This window comes from Sorex fumeus, unplaced genomic scaffold (assembly GCF_029834395.1).
Source record: "Sorex fumeus unplaced genomic scaffold, SorFum_2.1 ptg000045l, whole genome shotgun sequence".
NCBI classification, from domain to species: Eukaryota; Metazoa; Chordata; class Mammalia; order Eulipotyphla; family Soricidae; genus Sorex; species Sorex fumeus.
Genome location: NW_026606102.1, coordinates 15,460,413 through 15,488,393, shown reverse-complemented (window position 1 = coordinate 15,488,393; position 27,981 = coordinate 15,460,413). Strand labels below are relative to the sequence as shown.

Below are 27,981 nucleotides of genomic sequence, written 5' to 3'. Positions count from 1 at the left end.
CAGCAAAGAGAAAAGATTCATGGGGGTCAAAGAGTGAGAGAGAGAGAGAGAGAGAGCAGAGGAATTAAAGTGATTGGCTTGTATGGGACTGACTGGGGTTTGTTTCCTTAGCAACACCAGGAGTAAACCCTGTGTACACAGAGCTAGGAGTAGCCCCTGAGCATCACTGTGTGTGTGGCCTACCCACCAAAAAAGAAAGAAAGAAGGAGAGGGGTCAGAGACACAGTCCAGTGGGTATGTGCTTGCCTTGCAAGCAGCTGACCAGGTTGAAATCCGCAGCAGCCCACATGGTCCTCTGAGTCCATCAGGAGTGATTCCTGAGCACAGGTTAAGCCCTGAGCAACAACTGTAGTGGCCCCCAAACAGCAGCAGCAGCAGCAATAACAACAAAAAGGATTTACAACAGTAATTAAATAAAGTATTTTTAACTAAAAAAAACATTTAAAAGTAACTATTCCCTTGATCTCATTGCCACTTCTAGCTAATGCTCCACTTTCCAATTCCCTTTTTAGTTCTTCACCCATGTTACTTGGTTGACTTTTTTTTTCTTTTTGGGTCACACCCAGCGATGCTCAGGGGTTCTTCCTGGCTCTGCACTCAGGAATTACTTCTGGCAGTGTTCAGAAGACCATGTGGGATGCTGGGAATCGAACCCGGGTTTTGTGCAAGGCAAACACCCTACCCGCTGTGCTATTGCTCCAGCCCGTTTTTTTTTTCTTCCCCTTAACCTTCACATTTCACTTTAAATGTCATTTCCCAGCCTGAAAGACAGTACAGTGAATAGGGCGTTTACTTTGCATGTGGCCAATCTGGGTTCTACCCCCAGGACCTCATATGGTTCCCTGAGCCCCACACAAGGTGTGGCCCTAAAATCAAATAAATAAATGTCATTTTTTTTACAAGACTCTCACATGAACACCCAATAATCTAAAGCAGCTTCCCTTTGGTTTGCTATTACATCAATGAAAAACTTTGCAAAGTTTTTTTTTAAATCAGTATAGATATTTTTCTTGCTATATCTGTATATTACATATATATAGTTTTAGTGCTTGCTTTTTCACCAAATTTAAAGTCTTAAGCAGCAGGGAATTTTTTTTCCTGTCCCACTGGGGCACTGGACCTCTTACATCCTGTATTTAGTGCCTGCCCCACTAAATACTGACCTCTTTTGCCCTTTAGAAAAGTCTTTGCAGTGGGTAGGGTGACTCTGACTGCATGTGGCCGGTGAGGGCTCAATCCCTGGCACCACGTGTGGTCTCCCCCCAAGCACTGCCAGAAGTAATTCCTGAGTGCAGAGCCAGGAGTTACCTGTGGGATCACTGGGTGTGCCCTCTCCTTACCCCACCCCCACTCAAGAGAAAAAAAAGTCCTTATGCATGCTGTTTGTTTTCTTGCCCAGACTACGCTTCTTCACTTTCTATAAACCTTGGCTCAAAAGTTCCCAAGGCCTGAGAGATGGTACAGAGGTTAAGGCCTTGCACGTACCCTTCACTAGCACCACACATACTCCCCCTCAGCACAGCCAGGAGTAAGCCCTGACCACTCTTGGTGTGGTTGGTGTACCCACCCCCTCAACAGCCCCCTTGCCCCCCTCCCCCCCGTGACGTTTTCTCAGGCTTTCTGTTTGGGATTTTAAAATAGCCTCCACTTACTCTTCCCCTGCTTAATTTGCTTGGCTGCACCTCCCAATTTTTAATATACCATACATTCACGTATATTTTGTAGTCTTTCCATCTGTCCTGCTGACAGCTGACTCCCAAAGTCTAAAAATATCTAGCGCAAAACAAGTAGCTTTCGAACTTTATGAATGCATAAAGGCTTTGAAAGCCTTATTAAAGTTATTTTTGTTAACAAATAGCGACGATAGCAGTTTGCATTCAGAGTCCTCCACGCTACGGGCTCCAGGAAAGCGCGCTCGAGGGGCGTGGGTCCACGGGACCACAAGGAGCCGCCTCCCGCGGGCCCCGCCCCCGCCCCGCCCCCGGGCGCCGCAGGCCCCGCCCCCGCATGCTGAGTGCCTTATAGGCGAGTGACGTCAGGCCGTTTGTTGTCATTGGCGGCTCCCAAGATGGCGTCCATCATGGAGGGGCCGCTGAGCAAATGGACTAATGTGATGAAAGGCTGGCAGTACCGTTGGTTTGTGCTCGACTACAACGCGGGGCTGCTCTCCTACTACACGGTGAGTCCCCGGGGGGCACAGCTCCAAACGCCCCGAGGGTCTTGGGACCTGGGGGGAGGGGGCGGGCTTTTGGGAAGCCGGCTCGAGCTTGCCGGGCTGGGGGTGCCGCCGTACGAAAGGGTTCCCTCGGTGGGGAGGGTCTTACGTCCGGCATGACCAATGAGGGCGAAGGCGATGCCGGCGCAGCCAATAAGCAGACTCCAGGGTTTTGATTTATAGGTTGGGGGCGAGCCGCCTATTTTTGCACCCCCGGGACTTCTCTTCGGCGGTGGCGGGGTCCGACGCAGTCTGTTGGGGTCTGTTGCGTGAGGGTGGTCGTAATCATCGTTTCCAAGGGCCTGGTCGCTCCGTTCCGTGCGAGCCTCTACTTTGTCGGGGACTTAACACTGCAACCCCGAGCCCCGTAGGCGACCGCGCCCCTTCACTTCCCTCCAGTCTTGGAAGCTCGCTGCTTTCTCCGAGCAAAACCTCGGCCCGGTGCGAGGGCTCTCCCGCGACACGGGCCCCCCCACGTTTCCACCTCTCCCTCCAGCCTCAGTGACGGGCTGTTCGGAGCGGAGGGCGAGTGCAGTCCACGCATGAACTTTTGAGAGCAGGCGGTTTCCCCCACGCGAGTCAGGATGAATCGTGCGGCGGCCTCGGAAAGTTGCATGCCCGGAGAGCTAATTTCAAGGGCTTCGGCGCGGTTACCACGAATCTGGGACTGTGGGCTCGTGCATGCATGGCTGTGAATTTTGTGTTCTATCCCTTCCACCCCCGTGGCACTCGAAGTGGAAAGTGGGTGGTATTAGCGAAATTACTCCCAAAGGTGCATTGTCTGAATGGTGTAGAGTTAATCATAGCCAAGGAGAGGGAGGAGACTGCTTAAAAGAACAAGTTGAGTCTCGTCAAGGCTTTAGAAAATAGTACAAGATAAGAGGCAAACAATTATCATCATGGAAGAAAGGTTAATGGAGTGGGGACACTCGTATTGGTTCATTTAAAAAGGTTTATTGAACTCCCAACCTAATGTTAATTATTATTGCTTTAGGCGAGGGGTGTGTGGGAATGTAAATACATGTACATGTACATGTGAACAAGACTTTGACAGAGATCGAGAAGTCACCATTCTTTTCTCTAGAGTTCATATTCTGTTTGGTGGTTTTCTTAATTCATTTTATGCACAATAACTCTGCAAAGTAGGTATTCATTATCCCTATTTTATATCCCGGTTTTATAGTTTTGGAATTTGAGACTCCAGGCTTTTAAGAGGCCTACCGAAGATGGCAAAGCTAGCTGTAAGTGGTGTAATCAGGATTTCAAATTTCCTTGTGACTTCCACTGCACCTTCAAACAGGAAAGTTGTGAGTCACAAGAAAGTAAAAAAAAAAAACTAAACAAGAAACTGTCAGCTTAACTTTCTCTACATTCTTTGTAAAGGGAAAAAAAGACCAAACATGAATGAGATTTAAATACAGTGGGGTTTTTTTTTTCCTTTATGTGTCACACCGGGCAATGCACAGGGTTACTCCTGGCTCATGCACTCAGGACTTATTCCTGGCAGTGCTCGGGGGACTGTTTGGTATGCTGGGAATCGAACCTGGGTTGGCCGCATACAAGGCAAAAGCCCTACCCTCTATGCTATCACTCCAGCCCCTAAATACAGTGTTTTTATATTATCTTTAGGTAGACTCTAAATAGAGAGGCATTTATATGCTGAAAGTAATGTTCTGAAAACTCTCAAACTGTGAAATCCTATTGTTAAAGTAAGTGAAGGGTAAGTCTGACTTTTAATAGATGTGATAAATCAGAAAACCTCACTGACTTTACCCATCTATTTAAGGTAAACTAATTTCAGTGAGTGACACACTGAAGTTAAGTTCTTCTGCAAATCCCAAATTTGTGAGGGTGTGAATCAAACATGGTACTGGAGAGGCCTGGAGCTCAGTTTCTTAGGAACTCTTAGCTCAGAAAGAATCAGCCTTTTTCTTGTCTCTGGTATATATTTTTTTTTTTCTTTTTTCTTTTTTATTTTATTTTATTTATTTTTTTTTTTATATAATTTATTTATTTATTGAATCACTGTGGGAAAAGTTACAGAGCTTTCGGGTTTAGGTCTCAGTCATGTAGATACCGAACACATTTCCCTTTACCAATACTCATTTTTAACCCCGAACCCCAATAGACCCCCACCTCCCACCCCTCCCAATTATTGTGAGGCAGATGAGTTCTAGTTGATACTCTATCTACTTTGACTAGATAGATTATTTCGATAGAAGATGCACAACTATTGTTTAGAGCTTACGACCCACCCCCCCCCCCCCCCCCCCAATCAGACATGCTGAAACAGCGTTGTGAAATGATTTGCTTTCTACAACTTGGTTTAAGAATAAAATGAGGTCGCGCGGCCGCTATCGCGGCCGCGCGGTTTTGAATTTCTGCTATTTTACTTATTGACCCTGGAAGAATTTCTATTAAAAGTTAGCTAGTTAAGAGATTGGTTTCTGTGCCCTGGAGTCGTGGCCGTGCCGGAGAGCCGCTCGTGGGGGGCAGCTGGCGACCTTGGTGGGGCGTGGGGGACGGCCCACAAAGCCCCCCTTCCCATGAGGTCCCCGCCGCTCCCCCGAGCCCGGCTCAAACCCGCTTTCCACAAGGCTCCCGTGCGGCCGCCATCTTTCTTTCCAGAGAGGAGCAGGCGGGCCGGTCAACGCCCTTCCCCCTCCGGGCAGGCTTGGTGGCGCGGATCAACACAAGTCCATTTGCTTTTCTGCTCCAAGCGGCTGGTTCTCTGTGCTAAGTCCTTGTGCCTCCGGGGCCGTGGCCGTGCCGGAGAGCCGCTCGTGGGGGGCAGCTGGCGACCTTGGTGGGGCGTGGGGGACGGCCCACAAAGCCCCCCTTCCCATGAGGTCCCCGCCGCTCCCCCGAGCCCGGCTCAAACCCGCTTTCCACAAGGCTCCCGTGCGGCCGCCATCTTTCTTTCCAGAGAGGAGCAGGCGGGCTGGTCAACGCCCGTCCCCCTCCGGGCAGGCTTGGTGGCGCGGATCAACACAAGTCCATTTGCTTTTCTGCTCCAAGCGGCTGGTTCTCTGTGCTAAGTCCTTGTGCCTCCGGGGCCGTGGCCGTGCCGGAGAGCCGCTCGTGGGGGGCAGCTGGCGACCTTGGTGGGGCGTGGGGGACGGCCCACAAAGCCCCCCTTCCCATGAGGTCCCCGCCGCTCCCCCGAGCCCGGCTCAAACCCGCTTTCCACAAGGCTCCCGTGCGGCCGCCATCTTTCTTTCCAGAGAGGAGCAGGCGGGCCGGTCAACGCCCTTCCCCCTCCGGGCAGGCTTGGTGGCGCGGATCAACACAAGTCCATTTGCTTTTCTGCTCCAAGCGGCTGGTTCTCTGTGCTAAGTCCTTGTGCCTCCGGGGCCGTGGCCGTGCCGGAGAGCCGCTCGTGGGGGGCAGCTGGCGACCTTGGTGGGGCGTGGGGGACGGCCCACAAAGCCCCCCTTCCCATGAGGTCCCCGCCGCTCCCCCGAGCCCGGCTCAAACCCGCTTTCCACAAGGCTCCCGTGCGGCCGCCATCTTTCTTTCCAGAGAGGAGCAGGCGGGCTGGTCAACGCCCGTCCCCCTCCGGGCAGGCTTGGTGGCGCGGATCAACACAAGTCCATTTGCTTTTCTGCTCCAAGCGGCTGGTTCTCTGTGCTAAGTCCTTGTGCCTCCGGGGCCGTGGCCGTGCCGGAGAGCCGCTCGTGGGGGGCAGCTGGCGACCTTGGTGGGGCGTGGGGGACGGCCCACAAAGCCCCCCTTCCCATGAGGTCCCCGCCGCTCCCCCGAGCCCGGCTCAAACCCGCTTTCCACAAGGCTCCCGTGCGGCCGCCATCTTTCTTTCCAGAGAGGAGCAGGCGGGCTGGTCAACGCCCTTCCCCCTCCGGGCAGGCTTGGTGGCGCGGATCAACACAAGTCCATTTGCTTTTCTGCTCCAAGCGGCTGGTTCTCTGTGCTAAGTCCTTGTGCCTCCGGGGCCGTGGCCGTGCCGGAGAGCCGCTCGTGGGGGGCAGCTGGCGACCTTGGTGGGGCGTGGGGGACGGCCCACAAAGCCCCCCTTCCCATGAGGTCCCCGCCGCTCCCCCGAGCCCGGCTCAAACCCGCTTTCCACAAGGCTCCCGTGCGGCCGCCATCTTTCTTTCCAGAGAGGAGCAGCTGTCTCTGGTATATTTTTAATTTTCCTCTCCTCTTAGATCTTTTAATTTCTGAGTGTCCTGGCAACTCTTGCTTTACTGGCCAAATACAGGTTTTTCATGTACTCTCCCGACCCCTTTTCCTCCCAATTCTTAACTTCCCTTCCGAGACTATATTCTATAAAACAGCACCCTTGCCAGGGAGGAGGTATCATATTACTCACTAATGGCTATTTAAAAGTTTTTTTTTTCTTTTTAAGTTCTTCCATGGTAAAGTATTTGCTTGGAGAGGTGGGGGCAGGACAACAGCAAAAGACACACTGTACCCTCTTGTGAAAATAAAATGTTACTCAGTTGTAAATTAGATGAGGTTCAGAAAAGATTAGGAAGGCTAGGTATTAGGGAATGGGGAGACACTGGAATGTTGGTAATGCGCTCTGGACACTTGAATATTGTTTCAGTCTGATATAAAGGTTCCCGTTAATTAATAAGTTACATATAATTGATAACTTAGAGCTTCATCTTTCAGGAGGAATATCAGAATGCATTGTCAGGTCTTTTAAACAGAACAACAAGTAGCAAACCATTGTTTCCCAAATCTCTTGGGTTCTGTTTGATTCTGTGATTACGTCTGTGTGAGATTAGCCATGAAAACCTTGAGTTAAGCTAGAGTGGTTTTGTTTTAGAGTTGTTCTGTCCTGAGACTTGATACTGAGATTATCACAGGGTTTGGTTAGGAACCCAGGGATTGTGGTGTGCTGAGGAGATTTACGTGAACCTCACTTAAGTCTGAGTCTTCCCTGGGCCGAGTTCCAGGCCCACACTTAGGCTCTGGGAATGGAAAGTCTTTTAAAACTCTACTTCCTTTGTTTTTATAATCTGGATCTTTTATTTTTTTTAAAGGAGCTGAATTTTATTCTGCCCTCTAAAGAAACAAAATCTGATTATCTTTGGAAAGTAGGTTTAGGCAGTCATTTTTAATCTCAATGTGCCTCTTAATTATTAGCAATTTAACATAGTTCACTCAACTGACTTTGTGGTAGATATGCTGAAGGTGTAAGCATGAAATAGAAAGTTACAGTCTAGCAATCAGACATCTAAACATAATTTCAAATCAATATGACAAATTCTACAATAGAAATAAGTGCAGGAGGCCAAGGAGATAACTCAAAGGGTTAGAGCACATGCCTTACATGTGTGAAACCCGAGTACAACCGTTGGCACCACATGACCCCCTCAGTTTTGCCTTGAGTCCTGCTGGTCTCAAAACACCCCTGGGTCTAAGCAGCACTGCATCACCAGACCCCAGTATATCAGGTCTCCACAGCTCATCTGAGTATTTTAGGAAGTGGTTCTCAGCCCCCTCAAGCATAGCTTGACAGCCCCACCCTGAAAGAAAAAAAATGAAAATAGACTTTTTAGTGTGCAATGGGAGTGTTGCCTGGGAAAGGCCAAAAAGACATTTGAGGTGGGACCCAAAGGATAAGGTTAGAAGACAAGGGCGCATTTCAAAGAAGGGAAAGTCGCATAAATTAGGGATCTTGGAGCGGAAGCTGGTAGGCTGGGCACTTGTCTTGTGTGCAGTCCACCCAGGTTCCATCCCTGGCATCCCATATGGTCTCCAAAGCACTGCCAGGAGTGATCCCTGAATGCAGAGCTAGACCTTACTCCTGAGTAGGGTGTTTCTGCCCTGCCCCCGAAGTTGGGGAGTTTAGAATGTGAGGAACATTCTTGAGAAATTCTAAGCAGCTGTAGGGTAAAGGTGTGGGTGGGAGATAAGTGATCAAATGCTTTAGATATTTGAAGCCATAAAGCATGCCTGGAGATGAAGATCGGTATGATTGTGGCATAGAATTTATAAATTGGATTTTGTCTTTTGATTTTTGTGGGGGATGGGGTGGGCCACTCACAGGGTATGCTCAGAGGCTGGGTACTTGGTACTATATCCAGTGCTGGGCATAGTACCAGGGTTGGGTCCAAAGCAGCAACAAGCAAGGCAAGTGCCTTACCATGTATACTACTCTCTGGTCCTGTGAATTTCATTTTTATTATTAGATGAGGTTGGGAGCGGTTCAGAATAGAACATTGAAAACACTTTGTAACAGCCGACCATTATGTGAAGCAAAATCACAAAGGGAGATGAAGAGGCAGGGAAAGTTGAGGGAGGTACAGATGTTGGAAAAGTTGAAAGGTTAGAGAACATATATTTTGTTGATTTATCACATTTTTGCCGATTACTATATGCCAGGGATGAAAATCAGGCATGCATGGGCGATTTTTGAGTCCACTGCTTGGTGAGCAAGGCAGAACTGCTGTGAGGAATGGTTACTTAACTGTGTCTTCAGGGTCCGGAAAGGCTTCCTCACCGCAGGCTTAGCAAAGATTAGCCACGTGAGTGGAGAGAGAAAGTGCTCGAGCCCGCCGGGGAATACATGTTTTTGGAGGAGTAGGGAGTAAGAGAAGAGAAGCTTGTCAGTCTTGGCATTTGGGGCGTTGAGAAGGGCAGTGTCACAGTGGACTGGGGATAAGTGAAGAGCTTTCCTGGGAAACTGAGCTGAAGAATATGAACTTTACTCCCAGGGCAGAGGAGAGGCATTATGTGTTATAAACATTTTATTATAGTTAAAACTTTTTTTGGCTTTTTTTTTTGCTTTGTTTTTGGGCCGTACCCAGTGATGCTCAGGGGTTACTCCTGGCTCTGCACTCTGGAATTACGCCTGGTGGTGCTTGGGGAACCACCCATGTGGATGGGGCACCACCCCATGTAGGATGCCGGGGTTGAACCTGGGTCAGCCATGTTCAAGGCCATATACCTTACCATCTAAACTGTATCTCTGGCCCTATAGCAGACACTTTCATTGTAGAAAAACTTAAATATATATAAAAGAAGAAATTTTTTTTTTTTATCTAGCTTATGCCCAGACTTTAAAAGAAATATTCCCATCAGCTCTTTCCCCGATTGGGTTAAAACATCCCAGATGTATCATATAATTTGTATTTTAGAATTTATCTCTGAAAGTTAAGATCCCCATATTTTATTTAACTTAAAAAGATTGGGGTGGCAAGAATGGCCGAGATTAGTACCAGGAATTTTACTCCATGGGTTGGAGGCCAGCCACACATGCTAGGGAAAAAGGGAGCTTAGATAGAGAAGGGAGCACCAAATAAAGGGTGTTGGGAGGATCCTCCCAGGATGGGAGATGCATGCTGAAAGTACACTATAGACCAAACATGATTGTCACCCATTGCCTCTTTTGTAAACCACAACACCTAATAAGAGAGAGAGAACAAAAGGGAATGCCCTGCCACAGAGGCGGGGTGGGATGGGGGGATGGGGGGTGGGAGGGATACTGGGATCCGTGGTGGTGGGAAATGGGCACTGGTGGAGGGATGGGTATTTGATCGTTGTATAATTGAAACCCAAGCACAAAAATTTGTAAGTCTACAACTGTACCTCATGGTGTCTCACTAAAAAAAAAAAAAAAGATTGGGGTGGAAGTGGGCTTGGGACCACTTCTGGGGTTTACTCAGGGCTTACTCCTGGTCTCTAATGGGGCTCAGGGGATTGTATGTGGTGCTGAGGGTTGAATATGGATCAGGTTTGTGAAGGGCAAAGCTTGCCCTTATCCACTCTACCCTAAAAGTTAAGACCTCTAGGGACCCGGAACGATAGTATTGTGTGTAGGGCACTTGTCTTGCATGTGGTGGACCTGGATTCAGTCATAGCATTCCATATGGTCCCTTGAGCACCAACTGGGGAAATTTCTGAGTGCAGAGCCAGGAATAACTCCTGAACATCACTGGGTGTGGCTCAAAATAAAAAGAAAAGGTAAGATTTCTTCAAAGAAATGGTATCATACCATTATTATAGCTAAATAATAGTGCTTTATAAGTATCACCCATTATGCTTCAGAACAAATGATCTGGTTTCTTCAACAAATAAACAGTAAAGTAAAAAGTAAAAATTTTTAAATGATGACCTATCTATAAAGAATACTCAAATTTTGTTTAGCAATTGGTACAACTAAGGAAACTGAACATTCAGTTACTTTATTGTTTTTTTGTTGAAGAAACCAGATCATTTGTTCTGTAGGATTTCCTTATTCTGGATTTTACTGATAACATTTGTTATGATGCTTTTGGGTTCTGGCTGCACCTGCTGTTGCTGAGGGCTTGCTCCTGACTCCGTGCTTGGGTGTTGCCTCTGCTGTTGTGCAGGGGATGTGGGGTGCTGAGGCTTGAACCCAGGCTTCCCTAATACAAAGCATGTACTCCACCTATTGAGGTCTTCAGACTTTCCGCTGATATTTTTTTTTTAGATTTTTATTAGTGAAACACTTTGAGGTACAGTTGTAGATTTACAAATTTTTGTCCTTGGGTTTCAGTTATACAGTGATTGAAATCCCTCCACCAGTGCCCATTCTCCACCACCACCGATCCCAATAATCCCTCCCACCCCCATCCTACCCTGCCTCTGTGGCAGGGCATTCCCCTTTGTTCTCTCTCTCCTTTTGGGTGCTGTGATTAAAAAAAGAGGCATTGAGTGGCAGTCATGTTTGGTCTAAAGTCTACTCTCAGCACGCATCTCCCATTCTGGGAGGATCCTCTGACCACCCTCTATTTGGTGCTCCTTTCTCTATCTGAGATGCCTTTTCACCTAGTGTATATGGCTGGCCTTCAAGCCATGGAAGGCCATGGTACTTATCCTGGTATTTTCCTCAGCTATTCTTGGGTGTTAGTCTCCTATTTTGTTACTTTATGTTTCCCAGATGAATGCAGTCTTTCTATGTCTGTCCCTCTCTTTCTGACTCATTTCACTTAGCATGATACTTTCCATGTAGTACCACTTGTATATAAATTTCATGACTTCATCTTTTCTAACAGCTACATAGTACTCCATTGTGTAGATGTACCACAGTTTCTTTAACCAGTCATCTGTTCTTGGTCATTCAGGTTTTTTCCAGATTCTAGCTATTGTAAACAGTGCTGCAATGAACACACAAGTGCAGAAGTCACTTCGACTACTTTTTTGCCTCTCTGGGATATATTCCCAGGAGTGGTATTGCTGGGTCAAATAGGAGCTCAATTTCTAATTTTTGGAGAAGCGTCCATACTGTTTTCCAAAAGGGCTGAACCAGTTGGCATTCCCACCAGCAGTGAAGGAGGGTCCCTTTCTTGCCACATCCGCACCAACACCGTTTGCTTTTGTTCTTTTGGATGTGGGCCAGTCTCTGTGGTGTGAAATGATATCTCATTGTTGTTTTGATCTGCATCTCCCTGATGATTAATGATGTGGAGCATTTTCTCATGTGCCTTTTAGCCATTCGGATTTCTTCTTTGAGAAAATTTCTGTTTGTTTCATCCCCCCATTTTTTGATGGGGTTGGATGTTTTCTTCTTGTGGAGTTCAACCAGTACTTTTTATACCCTTGATATCAATCCCTGGTCAGATGTGTATTGGGCGAATATCCTTTCCCATTCTGTAGACTGTCTTTGATTTTGGTCACTGTTTCTTTTGAGGTGCAGAAGCTTCTGATTTTAAGATAGTCTCATTTGTCTATCTTTGTTTTCACTTGCTTAGCCAGTGGTGTGACATCTTTGAAGATACCATTAGCTTCAATGTCATGGAGGGTTTGCCCACTTTGTCTTCAATGTACCTTATGAATTCTGGTCTGATATTGAGGTCTCTAATCCATTTTGATCTTACTTTTGTACTTGGTGTCAGGCAGAGATCTGAGTCCATTTTTTTGCATATAGCTGTCCAGTTTTGCCAGCAAATTTGTTAAGGAGACTTTCCTTGCTCCACATCACATTTCTTGCTCCCTTATCAAAGATTAGATGATCATGTACATGGGGAGAGATATCAGTATATTCAACCCTGTTCCATTGGTCTGCAGCTCTGCCTTTGTTCCAGTACCATGATGTTTTAATTATTTACTTTACTGCTTTGTAGTAGAGTTTGAAGTTAGGGAGGTTGATTCCTCCCATTTTCTTTTTCCCAAGAATTGCTTTAGCTATTTGTGGGTGCTTGTTGTTCCATATGAATTTCAGAAGTGTTTGCTCCATTTCTTTGAAGAATGTCATGGGTATTGTTATGGGGATCGCATTGAATTTGTACAATGCTTTGGGAAGTATTGCCATTTCGACAATGTTAATTCTCCTGATCCATGAGCAGGGGATATCTTTCCATTTCCTTGTGTCCTCTTTTATTTCCTGAAGTAGCGTTTTGCAGTTTTCTTTGTACAGGTCCTTTACTTCCTTAGTTAAGCTAATTCCTAGGTAGTTGATTTTCTGGGGCACAATTGTGAACAGGATTGTTTTTTTCATGTCACTTTCTTCTCTCTCACTATTTGCGTATAGGAAAGCCATGAACTTTTGAGTATTGATTTTATAGCCTGCAACTTTACTGTACAAATCTATTGTTTCTAGGAGTTTCTTGGTAGGGGCTTCAGGGTTCTCTAAGTATAATACCATATCATCTGCGAATAGTGAGAGCTTGATTTCTTCCTTTCCTACCTGGATGCCCTTAATATCTTTTTCTTGCCTAATCGCTATTGCAAGTACTTCCAGTACTATATTGAACAGCAGTGGGGAGAGTGGGCATCCTTGTCTCGTTCCTAATCTTAGGGGGAAGGCTCTCAGTTTTTCCCCATTGAGACTGATGCTTGCTATAGGCTAATGGTAGATGGCTTTAACTATATTGAGGAAAGTCCCCTCTATCCCCATTTTGGTGAGGGTTTTCATCATAAACAGGTGCTGGATCTTGTCAAATGCTTTCTCTGCATCTATTGGTATGATCATATGTTTTTTTTATCATTTCTTTTGTTGATATGATGGATTATGTTGATTGATTTCCAAATGTTAAACCATCCTTGCATCCCCAGGATGAATCCCACTTGGTCATGGTGTAGGATCTTTTTGATGAGTTGTTGAATTCTCTTTGCTAATATTTTTTTGAGAATCTTCACATCCGTGTTCATCAGGGATATTGGCCTGTAGTTTTGTTTTGGTGCTGTCTTTGTTTCCTTTTGGTATGAGTGGGATATGGGCTTCATGGAAACTCTTTGGGAGAGTTTCTGTTTCTTCAGTTTCCTGGAAAAGCTTGAGAAGAACTGGCAAAAACTTCCTCTTTAAATGTTTGGAAAAATTCGCTATGAATCCATCTGGACCTGGGCTTTTGTTTTTGGGAAGACTTTTGATTACAGTTTCAATTTCTTTGATGTTAATAGGTCTATTCAGGTACTCTAGATCTTCTTGATTCAACCTTGGGAGATTATACGAATCCAGGAATTTATCCGTTTCTCTAGGTTCTCTTGTTTCGTGGCATATAGACTTTCAAAGTAGTCTCTGATGATCTTTTGAATTTCTTTGGTTTCTGTTGTGATATCCCCCTTCTCATTTTTGATTCGGTTTATTAGGGTTCTCTCTCTCTTTCTTTGTGAGTGTTGCTAATGGTTTATCTATCTTATTTATTTTCTCGAAGAACCAGCGCTTGGTTTGACTGATCTTTTGGATTGTTTCTTTAGTTTCCATGTCATTGATTTCTGCTCTAAGTTTTATGATCTCTTTCCTTCTGCCTGATTTGGGCTCCTTTTGTTCCTTTTCTAAGATCTTGAGCTGTGAATTCAAGTTGTTTATGTGTGCCCTTTCTTCCTTCCCGAGAAATGCTTGCAGAGCTATAAATTTTCCCTTTAACACATCTTTCGCTGCATCCTATAGGTTCTGGTAGCTCGTGTCTTCATTCTCATTTGTTTCCAGGTATCTTTTGATTTTGTCCTTGACTTCCTTCCTGACCCACTCCTTCAACATTGAGTTGTTTAATTTCCAGGTGTTTGATTTGGTTCTTCGTGTCTGTGTGTGATTCACTTCTATTCTCAGTGCATCATGGCTTAAAAGATTGTTGATACTATTTCTATCTTCCTGATTCTATTGAGGTATGTTTTGTGTCCTAGCACATGGTCTGTTTTGGAAAATGTTCCATGTGCATTGGAGAAGAATGTGTACTCTTTCTTTTTGGGGTGTGACACCCTGTATAGGTCTATAAGCCCTCTCTCTTCTGTTTCTTCTTTCAAAGCTAATGTTTCCTTGCTGAGTTTTATTCTTGTTGATCTATCCAGAGGTGATAAGCAATGTTGAAGTCTCTGGCTACTATTGTGTTGCTAGCAATGTCCTCTTTAAAATCCATTAGAAGTTGTTTTAAATATTTAGGTGTTCCCTCACTAGGTGCATATACATGTAAGAGTATGATTTTTTCCTGTTGTACCTATCCCTTGATGAATAGAAAATAGCCTTTGCTGTCCCTTCTAATCTTTTTCAACGTGAAATTAATGTTGTTGGATACTAGTATGGCCACCCCAGGTTTTTTGAGGGACCTGTTTGCTTGCAGGATTGTTTTCCATCCTTTCACGTTGAGTCTGTGTTTGCTCTGACTGTTGAGATGAGTTTCTTGTAGGCAGCAGAATGTTGGGTTCTGTCTTTGAATCCATTTTGCCGCTCTGTGTCTCTTAATTGATGAATTTAGACTGTTGGCGTTGAGAGAGATTATTGTAATGGGGTTTTGTGTCATCTTTCTGTAAGACTGTGTTGTGCTTGTAGGGTTTGTCTTGTGTTATAGTAGCCCCTTTAGCCCTTGTTTTAGGTTTGGTTTTGAGTCTATGAAGTTCCTGAGCTGCTGTTTATCCAGAAAATAGTGTACCATTCCTTCGAGTTTGAGTGAGAGTTAAGCCGGATAGAGTATTCTTGGTGAAGCATTCATTTCAATGAGTTTTTTTACTAAATCCTACCATTGCCTTTGGCTTGGAGGGTTTCCTCTGATAGGTCTGCTGTGAATCTAAGGGGTGCTCCTTTGTATGTGAGTTCCTTCTTTGCCCTTGCTGCTTGCAGTATTGTGTCTCTATCGGAGGCATCGATCATTCTAACTATGATATGTCTTGGAGTGTTTTTGTTAGGGTCTCTTTTAGCTGGCATCCTTCGGGCTGTTTGAATCTGAATGGCTGCATTGTTGAGCTCTGGGAATTTTTCAGCAATGATTTGTTTAACCGTGGTTTTTTCATTGGGATTGTATCCCTGAGCTTCTGGTACTCCAATGATTTTAATATTGTTCCTCTTGGAATCATCGCGTAGGACTCTGATTCGCTCTAGAGCTATTTTGAAGTCTCTTGCCATTGTTCGTTGTTGTCTGTTGGCTTGGTGCAGCTGATCTTCCAGCTCACTGATTCTGTCCTCAGCTGTGGTAATTCTACTGTTCTACTGTAAAAAACTCACAGACTGAGTCTTTTATTCGTAACATTTCTGCTCTCATTTCTTACCATAATTTGTCGATTTTTCTGTCATGTTACTGGATATCTGTCTGACTGTTTCATTGAGTTCATTGAACTTCGTCATGACTTCATATCTGAATTCTTTCTCAGAGAGGTCCTTTAGGTGAGTAGTACCTACTGGGGCTTCTGGACTCTTTTCATCTTTGTCCCCACGTGATGGGAATTTGCGTTGTTTCTTCATGTTGGTGTGTCGGTATGGGAACTGAGATGTTCTACTAGATTTCTTGGTGTGAGTAAGCTAACTGCGGCCGCATGAGCGTTGGCCTGCCCGAAATTAGGCCACGCCCAGTTCTGCAGAAGCCACGCCCATTTCTAAAGAGGCCATGCCCCCACTGGGAACCTCGTGTGTGGGGGGGTACTAGCTGGAATGGGAAGAAGACTGGCAGGGCATTGGGGACGAAGAGAAAGAGGCTCAGGGCTGCTTTTGTCCCAGCGTCCTAGAGGACGCCCCTGGCGCTTGCACTGTGAAAGCCAAGTCCTCCCTCTGATATTTTTAAGCATGTTTCTTTGCCTTTCTTGTTACCTATAAATGGCTAATTAGAATTTGAAACTATTTAAATCAGGTTTTATTTATTTGGGGTAAGAATGATTTATATATGGAGCATATCACATCAAGTTGTACATGATTTCTGATTGGTGGTGATTTTAAACTCTGAGTCAGTTCAGGTGAAATTTATATTCTTTACAGAGCACTGTGGTGGGACATGGGATAGCATAGGGGTTTAGAGCACCTGCTCTCCAAGCTTCTGGTGACATGGTCTTCAGTGTCTCTTGTGCTGGGGATGGTCCTGGGAGTGCTGCTGTTTGAGTCTCGCAGCTCTGCAGTCTGGGCAGCACAAGAGAATTCTGGCTACACCACAGTAAGGTCCACAGTCAGGGCCAATCACCATAATTAAAAAGATGTACACTGGGACGAGGAGATAGTACAGGTGGTAATGCAGTTGTCTTGCTCCCATCAACCCTGGTTTGCCATGCACTGCCAGGAGTGATCTCAGCACAGAGTCAGAAGTATGCTTCAAACCCCGCTAGGTGTGGCCCCCAAAACAAATGAAAAGATATACAGGCACTGTAGCCAGGAAGAGCAGACCCTAGTGAGCATGTGTGCAAGCACTCCAGCACCCCTGAAGAGCACCACAGCCATAATTCGTGTCACCCTTGACGAGCACCAGAGTTAAAAATGTGTGAACATTGCACGGCCATGTGTGCAATGCCTAATGGTCATTACAGCATTGTCAACAATAAAGAGAAGGGGGTTGAGGGTGACGGGAGAGGGAAGAGAGAATTAAGAAAGCAATAAAGCAGATATCTAAATATAAAGGACCTGTGGTCACAGAGAAATAATCAGTAATCATTTGGGCATATTAACTTGGTGATGTTTGTGGGTGAAAGGTGGTAGGACTATGATGACACCCAGATTTTTGGTTGACCTGGATGAATGATGATAAGAAAGACAGAATAGTGTTGAAAATATTGTAATGCTGGCTTATGACCTGGAGTTTGAGAGAGAAGTCTGGGTTGCAGATAAATATTGGCATATGGAGAGTTGAGTGGGAACAGAAAGCTTGGATAAGATTCAGATTTCATAAACTATTGAGGGATCTTTCGCCCAGTGTGCTACACCAGTTAAGTGGTCATTTTTTTTTATTCTATTGAAAGCAGTTTTATGGATGGTAATGACTTGTGGAAACCCAGAAGCTAGAGTTATTCCTCAGTGTGCCATGCAATTAGGTTAGGATTCAATTTTCAAATATAAACCCAATCAAAATTAGGCCAGTATACAAGAAAGAAATGCCGTTGGACCAATTGTGTACTGTTTTCTTACAAATCACACCACAAACTTTGCAGGTTTTTTTTCAGGGGGGCACACCCAGCTATGTTCAGGGGTTACTCCTGGATCTGCACTCAGGAGTCACTCCTCGCAGTGCTCTGGGGACCTTATGGATACCAGATATTGAACCTGGGTTGGTTGTGTGCAAGGCAAATGCCCAAACCATTGTACTATCTTGCTCTGGCCTTAAACTTTGTAGTTTTAAGCAGGGAACGTTGGGAATGACTTAACTGGGTGCTTCTGACTGGGCTTTTAAGAGGATGTAGCACATGACATGACCAGGGCTCAGGGAGCCATCAACAGAGGGTTAGCGTTCAGACTTTGCCTGCTGGAGACCTGGCTCAATCCCTGGCACTGCCTGGACCCCAGAGTGCTTCTGGGAGTGACCCCTAAACACAGGCTAGTGTCACCTCCAAACAAAAACAAACACAGCTAGAGTTGTAGTCACCTGAAAGGCTGAACTAGAGCTGCAGGATCTGCTTCCAGGATGACAGGGAGCTCTTGACAGATAGCCTTGCTGCCTTAAGGATCACCATGACAAGGCATTGGCCTCTCCCAGAGGGAGTAATGTCAGTCGGAGCAAGGAGAAAGCCGCAATGCTTTTTATGACCTAGCTTGAGAACATCACTTCTGCGGTAGTCCTTTTGTTAAAAGAGTTTTTAATTTCGGTTTATGCTCATGGGATGTTAGGCCAGGGGAGTAGCAGTAGGCTCTGACTTCTGAAAGGGTTGTAAGAGACTCAGCACAGATTTCCAATCACCACAAATACAGTTTTAAGCTATTGGCAGAAAAAAGTGCCTACCAGGGACAGACCAGAGATAAGGAGAAAAATCAGAAGAACGTGGCAGTGAAGTTAGGAATAGTGAGTGGACTTGAGTGCTGGTGAGAAGATCGAAAAGAGTCTCTTTCCATCGCATTGGTCAGTGTGGACTTCGGTGATGGGTGGAAACTTTTTAGAGTAGTGAGTGTGGAAGTAGATTGTTTTGGTTTTATATCATTTTGGAAAGAAAGTAAGCAGTAGGATTAGTTAATTATCATATTAAAAATTGATGTCACCAGAGTCACGCAAAGTGTTCTTTGTCATACTGACTGGAAGAGACCCATTATCACTGCATTTAGAACCACTCACAATTGAAGCATCTTAAAGTGTTATTTGGTGATCCTTAACAATGTTTAGAAAATGGTGGGGAAAAAAAATCTGCAGTTCAAAGGCAACCGGTGTTGACTCGGATGTGGCGGGAAAGGGACTCTGCTTCACTGCTGGTGGGAATGCCTACTGGTTCAGCCCTTTTGGAAAACAGTATGGACAGTTCTCAAAAAATTAGAAATGGAGCTCCCATTTGATCCAGCAATACCACTTCTGGGAATATATCCCAGCGAGGCAGAAAAGTATAGCTGAAATGACATCTGCACTTCTATGTTCATTGCTGCACTGTTCACAATAGCCAAAATCTGGAAAAAACCCGAGTGCCCGAGAAGACTGGTTAAAGAAACTTTAGTACATCTATACAATGAAGTACCATGCAGCTGTTAGAAAAGATGAAGTAATGAAATTTACATACAAGTGGTACTACATGGAAAGTATCATGCTAAGTGAAATGAGTCAGAAAGAGAGGGACAGACATAGAAAAATTGCATTCATCTGGGGAATATAAAGCAAACAAAATAGGATACTAACATCCAAGAATAGTCGAGATAAGTACCAGGAGGTTCACTTTATGGCTTGAAGGCCAGCTGCACATGCTTGGGGAAAGGGCAGCTCAGATAGAGAAGGGAACACCAAGTAAAGGGTGTTGAGTATCCTCCCAGGATGGGAGATGCATGCTGAAAGTAGACTATAGACCAAACATGATTGCTACTCAATGCCTCTTTTGCAAACCACAACACCCAAAAGGAGAGAGAGAACAAAAGGGAATGCCCTGCCACAGAGGTGGGATGGGATGGGGGGCAGAGGGGGTGGGAGGGATACTGGGATCATTGGGGGTGGACAATGGGCACTGGTGGAGGGATGGGTATTCGATCATTGTATAACTGAAACCCAAGCACAGAAACTTGTAATGTCCATAACTGTACCTCATGGTGTTTCACTGCAGTTCGGTTCTTGGATTTTAGGTATTTAAAGACCTTAAATACTTTTTTTTTTAAAAAAAGAGGTAGTCCCAGATTCCTCTAGAAAAATATTAGCACTGCTTATTTAAAAAAATGAATTTATAGGACCAGAGCTATAGTACAGTGGGTAGGGCATTTGCCTTGCACAGCCGACCCAGATTTGATCGCCAGCATCCCATATGGTCCCTTGAGCACCACCAGGAGTAATTCCTGAGTGCAGAGCCAGGAGTAACCCCTGAGCATCGTTGGGTGTGACCCAAAAAGCCAAAAAAAAGAGGAAATTTATATTTTTCTAAATAAATTGTTCTTAAGTAGATAAAATGTGATTTTTCTTAAACTTACTTGAAACATGTTAATAGGTAAAATCTAATACAGTTGCTTTAGAATGGTAAAGGTTAAAAAAAAGTATCTAAGGGTCTTGAAATTAAACAAAGAAGCCTCCTAAAATGGCATATTGTGTGGGCTGGAAGAACTATGTGCAAATTTTTTATCTTTTGTTTTTCTTTGAATACTCTGTATTCAGCTTAGACTTGTCTGTTGTGTTACTCTTGAGCATTGCTCATATAATTTCTTTGGGTATTTAATCATCTTAGTATCTGTTATAATTAACTGACCATATTGCTTGCGTATATATATACATATATATATATATTTTTTTTTTTTTAAATCAGTGTAGCGAGTTTGTAAATTCAGCTACAGCACTGAACATGATAAACCTTAAGCCCTACATTGTATCTCCAGAGCTAAGGGAAGGTCCAAGGCCCATTCAGCATAACAAAGAAGCAGAAAGCTGTTTGAGTATTGTTGCTTTTATAGCTTTTGATAAATTGTACTGACTATACTAATAGCAAATATAAGTTTCTTTATGGTTTATATGGGCTGGAATGATAGCCCAGCAGGTAGGGCATTTGCCTTGCACGTGGCTGACCTAGCTTCGATTCCTCCGCTTTTCTTGGAGAGCCTGGCAAGCTATCGAGAGTATCCTGCCCGCCCAGCAAAGCCTGGCAGGCTCCCTGTGGCGTATTCGATATGCCAAAACACTAACAGCGAGTCTCAAAATGGAGACGTTACTTGTGCCCGCTCAAGTGAAATCGATGAACAAAAGAACAGGAGGACAGTGCTACAGTGCTGTGGTTTATATAATACCTAATTGAGTTTACATGAATGACATTTAATACCCAGATCCTGATTGAACTGTTTGAGGTTTTTAGCTTAGTGTATTATGTCAGGTGAGCAATCCATTTTTATTTTTTATTTTTTTTGCTTTTTGGGTCACACCCTGCGATGCTCAGGGGTTACTCCTGGCTCCGCACTCAGCAATAACTCCTGGCGGTACTCGGGGAACCATATGGGATGCTGAGAATCGAACCTGGGTTGGTCACATGCAAGGCAAACGCCCTACCCACTGCGATCTTGTTCCAGCCCCAGCAGTCAGTTCTTTATTCTGTGGTCAACAGGTTTATAGATGGTGGTAGTTTGTGGAAACACAGGAACTACAGTTAAATATGCCATGCCTAAATGTGGAATTCAGAATAGGATGAATTTCTCACATAGATCTAAAATTCTAGGCAAAATTAAAATGGTGCACTGTTTATAGAGAAAACAAATGATCAGCCCAGTCAGTTGTTTTTATTCTTATTTATTTTATCTTTAAAAAAATTTTTTTTTTGCTTTTTGGGTCATACCCGGCAATGCACAGGGGTTACTCCTGGCTCTGCACTCCGGAATTACTCCTGGCAGTGCTCAGGGGACCATATGGGATGCTGGAAATCGAACCCGGGTTGGTCGCGTGCAAGGCAAATGCCCTTCCTGCTGTGCTATTTTATCTCTCCAGCCCCTACTTTATCTTTTTTAATGTGGGCTTTCTTTAAAGGGAACTTACTTTTTTTTTGCAGAAATTAAGTTTACATGATACTTGGTGTTATATAAAAAGTCTTACTGTAAAGCTTATCCACTTCATTTCTGGTGTTTTATTTTAGCAGTATTATGACACAGATAGATAAATAAAATATTGGGTGGATGCTTTGTCACTCTGGCAACTATCGTTGTAATCGCAACTCTCCCCTTTCCCTCATCACTAGAAGAAGCAGCAGTGTGTTGCAGAGACAATAGCATATATTTGGTGAGAACACTCAACTTTGGGTACCGTCCTTTAGGTAGTATAACTACTCCTCTGTCCGTTTTCACCTGTATCCATTCTCAGTTCAAGTGGAGGAGGTAATCCTTTGGCATTCTCAATTCCATTTGCTCACACTTGGAAGAACCTTGGTCTACAGATTTTCTCCTTTGTTTTTTCTTCTCCCTTTATCTTACTTGTCTTTTACTTTTTTCTGTGTGGGACCTTTTATTGTTTAAGAATATTAATTTTTCAGTATGAAAACTAAATATTGTTTTCGTGCCACACCTGTCTATGTTCAGGAATCATTCCTGGTGGGTTCATGGGACCATACATGGTGCCAAGGGTCAAACCAGGTCGGTCATGTGTAAGACAACCACCTCGCCTACTGTATTGTCTCTCTGGCTCTGACAAGTAAACATCTTAGTTTTAACAATATTATGCAAAACTTTTTAAAGATCACCACAACTAAGGGCCAAGGAGATAGCTCAGAGGACTGGCATGCACAAGATTTTGAGTTTGACCCCTAGCACCACATGTCCTCAGATGTGGCCGCATGTGGCCCTGGATATTTTAGTAAAAACTTTCTTAACCATTTCACCTTCTAGTGAAATTCTATTTTTTTTTGTTTTTTGGGTCACACCCGTCAATGCACAGGGTTACTCCTGGCTTTGCACTCAGGAATTACTCCTGGTGGTGCTCAGGGGACCATATGGGTGCTGGATGCTGGGAATCGAACCCGGGTTGGCTGCGTGCAAGCAAAATGCCTTGCCCCGTGTACTATTGCTTCAGCCCCCTTTTACTGAAATTCTTAAGGTGACGGGCAATGCCTGTGCTTAGCTTAACCTAGGCCAGGCATTTACCCGCTGTTGACCAAGTTGGGTTGAGAAGAAAGGTGGAAATTCTGTTTTCCAGTGCACCTCATTTGTTCCACAATTTATGGAGCCACTGCCAACACTTATATAGCACTGTAGCACTGTCCTCCCGTTGTTCATCGATTTGTTTGAGCGGGCCCAGTAACGTCTTCATTGTGAGACTTGTTACTGTGTTTGGCATATTGAATACGTCACAGGGAGCTTGCCAGCTTTGCTGTGCAGGGAGATACTCTTGGTAGCTTACCGGGCTTTTATATGCAGCTTAATAATTTTAATATAGTCACAGAAAGGTGAAACCGTCTCAGAAGTGATTTTACAGATTTTAATTGTTCCCAATAGAAACATTGCTGTTAACACTCACTTCTCTGTATATCACCTGGGTGTCAGCCATTCTACTTTCTCTCTCCAAAGATTTGCCTAATTGGGATATCTCATATAAAATAGAGTCATATTGTTAATAGCAAAGTGGGTTTTCCTGTGCTGGTGGGTTCTTAAGAATTGTATGAAAGATTTTCCTAGACAACTTGGAAGGCCAAGAAGTTAGATTTTATTGTGCAGTTTAAGTAGATGGTTCTGGGTCCCTCCCAAATGTCCAGGTTTGACATTTGAGAACAATATCATACTTGTTCTATCTCACGGTACCCAGTCCAGTGTACAACTTCTGAAACCTAGCTGCTGGGGTACAATCTCTTGAACTGTACCCCAGTGATCGATTCCTTGACATAGTTTCCCATCATGACCACGTGCTCGTGGCGAGAGACCTATCTCAACTGTACCCCAGCAGTTCCTGCTGTCTTATCTTTCTAAGTCTCTCACCATGGTGAGAGTGCATGTGGGTGAGATCCCTGATCTTTGTACCCGTTGCTGGGCCTCTCAGCTGTACCCAGCAGTTCCTGTTGTTTGTCCTTGCTTTACTCCTCTTTGGCCACCATAACCAACTGTGTGGGGGTGGGACTCCTATTTACAGCACCTTGTCTCTCCTGGGCTTCTAAGCCCTGCCTAAACCTGGGCTTTCCTGGGCAACTGAACCCAGCCTGTCTTCTGCCCCCGTTGGGCCTGAGGCCTGCCTATCCTGGGCCATCTGTCTGGGCGCACAGCCTCACCTGACCCTATAGTCCATCTGGGCGCATACATAGAGAAGGCGGGGAGAGAGTGAAGGTAGTGCCAAGAAGGACTGGTAGAGAGCATCTGAGACTTCTGCTGATATCTCTCACTCCCAATCATCCCATTATCTATTTGGATTGGATGGACCAGATGTAAACTGACCAACAAATTCACCCGGAGCACCATCCATCCACTTCTGCTGCATTGTATTAAAAAAGTGTGGATTCTATTATGACTTCTTTGACTTACCAGTGTTTTTGAGGTTTACTTATATTGTAGCATATTGTGTATTTCCAAGAGCTATGCTTGGAATATCACGTTTCACTCAAATGAGAGAAAGAATCTGGGGTTCCGACCTCCGTCGACGATCAAGAATCATGGACGCTGTCTCGTTTGCCAAGGCGTCAAAAATCAGATGGGCTGGTCACGTACTGAGATTTAGAGACGACCGCTGGACTAGAGCCGTTACCGACTGGATTCCACGGGATGTCAAAAGACCGCGTGGCCGCCCACCCAGCAGGTGGTCAGACTTCTTCATCAAGATCATGAACGATTAGTTTGAGGCTCTTTGTGTTCCTCAAACGAACAGACGCCATTGGGCTACACTAGCACGCGACAGGGACAAATGGAGACGTTACAGGCTCCCGCTCGAGCAACTTGACGATTAACGGGAAGTCAAGTAATAAGTGATTGTGTATTTACTAAAGGGCTGCGGCGTTCTGTCTCTCTCACCGCCTGTGTTTGGTGGTCTCGGGCTCCACCCCGGAGAGGCCAATGGCGATCGGTGGATGAAGGAAGGAACGAGGGCCAGGCTGGCTGGTGTCGGTTGCAGTTGTTTCCATTCCCATCTCCATTCTCTTCTGATTCTCCTCCTGCATCTGCCTCATTCTCCTTTCTACGTCAGTCTCCTTCTGGCTCCCACTTCATTCTCCTTCTCTCTCCCCCAGTCTACTCTTACAGCCTAGTTAAATCCCGAGGGGTTGAAGAATAATTACACGTAGGTGTGGTCATACAATCAGCAGAGGTAAAGTCCTTCCCTCGGGGAAGCATCTTCTAGGACAGATTCTCATCCAGCAAGGCGACTCTCCCAAGACCAAATTCCAATTATGGGTGTGTTTCTCCTTTCCTTAGTCCAACAGAGATACATTCATACTATTAGTCATTTTGTATGGACACAGTAAGAAATATATTAAGTTTATAGAATTGCTCTCCAGGGGCCCTTTGCTATAGATCTCAGACTAGAGTGCTCAGGTCAGGTTAGTCTTTTCAAACCCTAGCATGGTCCTAATCTCGTCATTACTTTTTTGATCATGACAGCATTTGCCATGATGATGCTCTTAATTTACAGTTAAGTACTGTGTCATTTTGGCCTGGCCCATCTCAGTGCCAGGGTAGCTCACAGCTTACCCTGGGTCCATTCAGTCCCTTGTCGGGACCCTGCTTTAGGGTTGCTAGGAACTAAGGGCAACTGAGGCTTAAGTCGAGAGAAAGCAGATGCCTGGGAGTGAATATTATTCGGAGTCAATTAACTCCCAAGTTACAAAAGCATATTATTAACAGTCTTCCTGTGTCTGTACTAAAGGGGCATTGCTTTAAAGTAAACTATGTAAAAGACATAAGGAGAGGAGAAAGGCAATACATGAATACATGTCAAGTGTCCTTAGGCGAATCTGACCTACAAGTTAACAGAGTCCGATTAGGGGAAAAAGGTGATTGATTGGTTGGGGAAGTTTGCACAGAGAAGTTACAGATAAGCACAAAGGAATGGGAGTTACTCGGGAGCACTGTGATGGGTGTAACCCAAAAACCTAAGCTCCCTGTGGCAAGGGAAAGAGGACAGACCAGTGTTATCCTACAGCATATATCAGTACATTTCATTGTTTAAACAGTCCATTATAGGCAAACTCCACATTTCACATTTTATCTGCTCATCAGCTAATGGACATGTGAGTCATGTCCACTTTTAAATTTTTATGACTAATGCTACTATGAATATTTATGTGCACATAATTTGATTGTAGACTTTTTTTTAGGGGGGGTGACATCCAGCAGTGCTCAGGGGTTACTCCTGGCTCTGCACTCAGGAATTACTCCTGATGACACTAGGGGAACCATATGGGATGTTGGGGATCAAACCTGGGTTGGCTGCTTGCAATGCAAATGCTTAATCCACTATACTATTGCTCTCGCCCCTGATACAGACATACGTTTTTATCTTAGATCTGTATCTAGGAGTGAAATTATTTCTTCATATGGTAACTCTCTATGTTTAACTTCCAAGAAACTGCCATATTTAAGAAAAAATACACCATTTCTAATTCCACAAGAGGCATAAGGGTTTCGGTTCCTCTAAATCTTTGCCAACATTTGTTATCAGTCATTTTGATTATTGCCATCTGAGTGAGTGTGAAGTAGTTTGTTATTCTAGTTGTGGATATATTTCCTTAATGGCTGCTGATGTTTCGTATCTTTTAATGTGTGTATTAACCATTTGTATATTTTTTTTAGAAGTATTTATGTAGATCTTTTTCTCCTTTTAAAATTGGGTTGTCTTTTATTGTTGCGCTAATATTTTGGTACATTTAGGTTATAAGTAGCTAATTATATATCACTTGTGTTACTTGACATCCCATTGCTTATCGATTTGCTTGCACAGGCACCATTAACATGTCCATTCGTCCCTGTCACGTGCTAGTGTAGCCCAATGGCATCTTCTGCTCGCTCCAGGAACACGAAGAGCATCAAACTGTTCGTTCAGGGTCTTGACAAAGAAGTCCGATCATCTCGTAGGTGGGCAGCCAGGCGTTCTTTTGACATATTAGATATACAGTTCATAAATATATTTTTTCTTGGGTTGCATCTGTACTTTCTTTACAGTGTCCTTTTTTTTTTTTTTTTGGGAGCACATCTGGCGATGTTCAGGGGTTACTCCTGCCTCTGCGCTAATGACTCCTGGTGGTGCATGGGGGACCATATGGGATGCTGGGAATTAAAGCTTGGGTTGACCATATGCAAGGAAAAAACCCTACCCGCAATACTCTCTTTCAGACCCCTATCGTGTCCTTTGAAAGATAATTTAAATTTGATTTTAATTTCTTTTTTTTTGGTTGGTTTTTAGGTCATACCCAGTTGATGCTCAGGCCTTACTTCTGGAATCACTCCTGGCAGGAATCAGGGGGATCATAAGTATGGGGTTGGAACTGGGCTTGGCAGAAGGGAAAGGAAATACCCTACTCACTGTGCTATTGCTCTAGCCTGGAATTTTAAGGTTTTTTTTTTTGGGGGGGGGGTCACACCCGGTGATGCACAGGGGTTACTCCTGGCTCTGCGCTTAGGAATTACCCCTGGCGGTGCTCAGGGGACCATTTGGGATGCTGGGAATCAAACCCAGGTCAGTCGTGTGCAAGGCAAACGCCCTACCGGCTGTGCTATTGTTCCAGCCCCTGAAATTTTAAGTTTTAAATATGATTTATCTTTTTCTTTTTGGCTTGTGCCTTTTGTTGTCATATCTAAAACTTGTTTTATCTAAGGTCAAAAATTTTATCCTCGTGTTTCATAGTTACAACTTTTACATTTAAGTCTCTTGTTCATTTTGAGTTTGTTTTGAGTTTGTACTAGTTCTTTGCACATGAATATTCAAGATATCCTAGAACTTTATGTTAAATAGACTTCTTTGTAGTCCAGAGAGCTAGCTTAATGGACAGAGTATGTTTTGCGTGCAGGAGGCCTAGGTTTGATCCTTGGTACCACACGGTCCCTTGAGTTTTGCTGGGAGCAACTCCCTTTCAGCACAAGGAGCTGGGAGCTGCCCTCAGCATTGCTGGGTTGTGCTCAAGATAAAAAAAGAAAAAAAAATCCTTCTTTGTCCCTTTGTCTTGGGTTCTTATTACAAATCAATTAATATGATGGTTTATTTTCAGATTCTTATTTCTTTTCTTAAAAAATTATTTTTTAGGCCTGAAGTGATGGCACAGTGTGTAGGGCATGTGCACGTGGCCAACCTGGTTCGATACTAGCATCCCATATACGGTCCTCTGAGCACCTCCAGGAGTGATCCCTGGGTGTAGAGCCAGAAGTAACCCCTGAGCATTGCTGGGTGTGCCCTTCCCCAAACAATTATTTTTAAACTTTGGATTACACCTGTGGTGCTTGGAAGCTCTTCCCAGCTCTGTGCTGCTGGCATTGCTCTGGGGACCATGCAGTGCTGATGTTTGAACATGGGTCGTGCCAAGCACATGTTTCAGCCTGTTGAGCTAGCTCTTTGGCTCTGGTGCTCTTCATTTCAGTTCCATGGATCTTTATGCTTGTA

At 44.6% G+C, this 27,981-nt stretch overlaps 1 protein-coding gene across 4 annotated transcripts in view; it reads left to right on the top strand.

Annotated features, from left to right (window-relative positions):
• Window positions 1-2,049: 2,049 nt before the first annotated feature.
• Window positions 2,050-27,981, top strand: part of OSBPL9 (oxysterol binding protein like 9) — a 180,849-nt gene continuing 154,917 nt past the window's right edge. For 2 of the 4 annotated variants that reach the window (XM_056122452.1, XM_056122451.1), the window contains exon 1: window positions 2,050-2,179. In XM_056122452.1, the coding sequence (XP_055978427.1) occupies window positions 2,069-2,179 (111 nt within the window). In that variant the 5' untranslated portion in view covers window positions 2,050-2,068. The remainder of the gene's footprint in view (window positions 2,180-27,981) is intronic. The other 2 variants (XM_056122448.1, XM_056122447.1) reach the window with 1 other exon arrangement.